Source organism: Rhinoderma darwinii, chromosome 11 (genome assembly GCF_050947455.1).
Source record: "Rhinoderma darwinii isolate aRhiDar2 chromosome 11, aRhiDar2.hap1, whole genome shotgun sequence".
NCBI lineage: Eukaryota > Metazoa > Chordata > Amphibia > Anura > Rhinodermatidae > Rhinoderma > Rhinoderma darwinii.
The window spans coordinates 13244246-13247556 of record NC_134697.1 but is presented as its reverse complement, the minus strand read 5'-3'; the positions used below and the strand labels follow the sequence as shown (position 1 = coordinate 13247556).

Genomic DNA, 3311 nt, shown 5'->3' with positions numbered 1-3311 from the left:
AAATACGGATCAATGTTCAGTTTGTCTGTAATCCACAGAAGTGTCAAAGGATAATGCAGGAAGGAGTATAAAAGAGACAATGGGGATAGAAAAGAGAGAGACAGTGGGGAGAGAAAAGAGAGAGACAGTGGGGAGAGAAAAGAGAGAGACAGTGGGGAGAGAAAAGAGAAAGACAGTGGGGAGAGAAAAGAGAGACAGTGGGGAGAGAAAAGAGAGAGACAGTGGGGAGAAAAAAAGAGAGAGAAGAGAGACTGTGTGCAAGGCTTGGTACAGAGAAAAATACATAAACTGAGTGAAGACTCCTTGACACTTGACTATTAACCCCTTTGAGCCGCAGCCATTTTTCGTTTTTCACTCCCCGCCTTCCAGGAGCCATAACTTTTTAATTTTTCTAATGGAGTGGTGTGAGGGCTTATTTTTTGCAGGAGGAGTTGTCGTTTATATTGACACTATTTAAAGTACCATATAATGTACTGGGAAACGGAAAAAATTATTCTTTGTGCGGTGGTATTGGAAAATAAAATGCAATTCCTCCATTTTTTGAGGGGTTTCGTTTTTGCATCTCATCATGCAGTAAAAACAACAACTTAACTTTATTTTGCTGGTCAATACGATTACGTCTGTCCGTAGCATTTTTTGCCACAAAAAAATTCACTGTAGGACAGGGAGAAAGCTCGAGAGAGAGAGGATTACACTTAGGGCACATTCACACGTGGCGGAATTGCTGTGGAATTCTCCAGCGGACGTTTTTTACATTTGTTTCAATACAATTTTAGGAAAGTTAGTTCAGACGTTGCGGAAAACTCCGCTGCTGACCATAGGCTGCGGTGCGGAATTTTCCCTCCGCAGCATGCACTGTCTATTGCGGAGAAGCAGTGGAATTTCACTGCAGATTTCAGCCTTTGCAATGCAAAAACTGAAATCTGTGGCAAGTCCGCTGTGATATCTGCAACGTCTGAATTACCTGTCAAATATGCACAAATGTTGGTGCAGATTCCTTGCGTAATTGCCCCAAATCTGCACCAACATTTGCAGAGGAAAAATTCTGCCACGTCTGAACGTGCCCTTAGGGTCCATTCAAACGTTGCAGTATTTACAGTGATTTCATGTGATTTTCAGGTGCAGTTTTTCAATGCGGTTTTCACCGCATCTCTGCCGCACGTTTGAATGGACCCTAAGAGAAGCAGCTGATATCAGTCACCTATATACACATGTAAATAAATCTGGAATTTCTCAGCACAGGAAATATATGACTTAGGGCTTGTCAACACGTAACGGAATTGCTATATGGATGTAAACAACGGATCAAGTACATGTGAACTGTGCAAAAACGGAACATGCGTTTTTAAATTCTACCCATTGACTTTATGTGCTAAAACCGGTACCAATTCGGAAAAATCAGCTTATAAAATGTCACCTCCTTTTGACGTATTTTAACAAGGCATTTTTTTATTCTGTCGCATAAAAATACGCCTCATATGAACTAAACCGTGTATTTCTCTTTGAAATCAATGGGAAGCGGTTTGCTGACGTATTTCGGAGCATAATAAGAATGTATGATGCCCTAAAATACACCGGAAAATATATTGTGTGAACAAGTCCTTAGGCTACATGCACATGTTGTGGAATTTGGTGCAGAAAATCGGCATCAAAACCGAAAAAAAGGCAGCTAATTCCGCAAGTAAGATCCGCGCCCAATGGTGCATTACTTAATCGGTTTTTAGGTGCGGTTTTTACAGTGCTATGCACAAGTAGGCACGGATTTATGTTGTGGATTTTGGTGTTTTTTTAAAAAAACTAGTCAGATACAACTCGCAGGTGGAAATGCAAGATAATAAGACATGCTGCGGTTTTAAAATATGCACTGCAGGTCAATTAACATGTGGAAAACATCCGCAATGTGTAGATGCGATTTCTTGAAATTTCATTTACTTTGCTGGTACTGTATTGCGCTGCAGATTTGCTGCACGAAAATCCTCACGGCAAAGCCGCACGTAATACGCATATTGTGCATTTGGCTTTAGGGGGCAGTCACACACGGCAGATTTTGCTGCAGTAATTTCTGCGACTAAAAATCATTTCCATTTATCTGTATGGGGTTGTTTCCGCAGCAAGCACATGGATTTCTGCAAGTTCCATTTCAGTTGGAGAAATTTTTCGTAAACAAAATCTACTGCGTGTGACTGCACCCCTAGGCCTGTTCCCACGGTGCCGATTTTGCATGCATGTTTTTTTTAACCAAAACTAGGAACGTTACCTAAACAGAAGAAATATATAAAGGAGGGCTCTCCTCTCCTGGATCCAATTCTGGTTTTGGCTTAAGAAAAAGCATGCAAAATCTTCAGCAAATCTGCACTGAGTGAACAGGGCCTTAGGCCTTATTCAGACGAACGAATTACACGTCCGTGTGTTAGACATTTTTCTAACGGCCATCACCCGGGCGCATGTATTTTAATGGGGCTGTTCACACGTGAAGGGCCCGTGAAAAAAATAGGACATTTCCTATTTTCGGCCATTTTCACAGATCCCTCAATAGACTTAAGTCTGTGAGGGATCCGTGAAAATGGGTACCGCACGAGTGCAACTCGGACGTGAAAAACTTCCGAGAGACATTGTTAGAGACAGCGAAGAGACAGTAAAGTAGGGAGAGACAGAAAGGGGCAGATTCTGCTGTGTACAATGTATCCGCGCTGCTGTCCATCTGTTTCTGTTGACGGTTTAGGGCGGCGCAGGATATATAGGGGAAAGTATCAGTAAGAGAAATAATATAATAATCACCATAATATTAAGAACAATATAAAAGATAGAAGAGAGAGTCTATAGTCTGTGCTTCTCACCAGCGTCAGCCGAGGTTATGGGGATCTTTTCATCAATTCTGACTTTGTCATACAATCCCAATCCCATGGTTTTTATAAAGATTTTATGTTGTTCTTCTGTGATGTGCAGATTTTCCACTTGTTTCCTCTCTGCTGAAGTCGTGTGACTGTTTGTTAGTTTCAGACAGTTCTGAGGTATGAGGAACGCCTCTAGCATTATCTACAACCAGTCTGAGCTTCGAAAAGAAATGAAACTAAACTAGTTTTATATTCCTTCCCTATTCGGCTCATCCTCTTCCACACCCTCCTCACCCTCCTCTAAATGGCATGTGCAAAACTCTACAACATGACAAAGAAAATGACAAAAATAATAAAATAATATAATAATTAAAAAAAACTTGACTTGAATTTGGGTTTTTCATTGAACTTTCTAGACAGAATTTTAAAGGGGTTATGTGGGGACCAAAAATGATCATCGTGTAGTCGCTTCAGTAT

The 3311-nt window shown here is 40.9% G+C and overlaps 1 protein-coding gene across 1 annotated transcript in view; it reads right to left on the bottom strand.

Moving 5' to 3' along the window:
- LOC142663603 (uncharacterized) overlaps positions 1–3033 on the bottom strand; it is a 23022-nt gene extending 19989 nt beyond the window's left edge. Inside the window, exon 1 of the mRNA XM_075842351.1 lies at positions 2838–3033. Coding sequence (XP_075698466.1) covers positions 2838–3033 — 196 coding nt within the window. The remainder of the gene's footprint in view (positions 1–2837) is intronic.
- Positions 3034–3311: the final 278 nt, after the last annotated feature.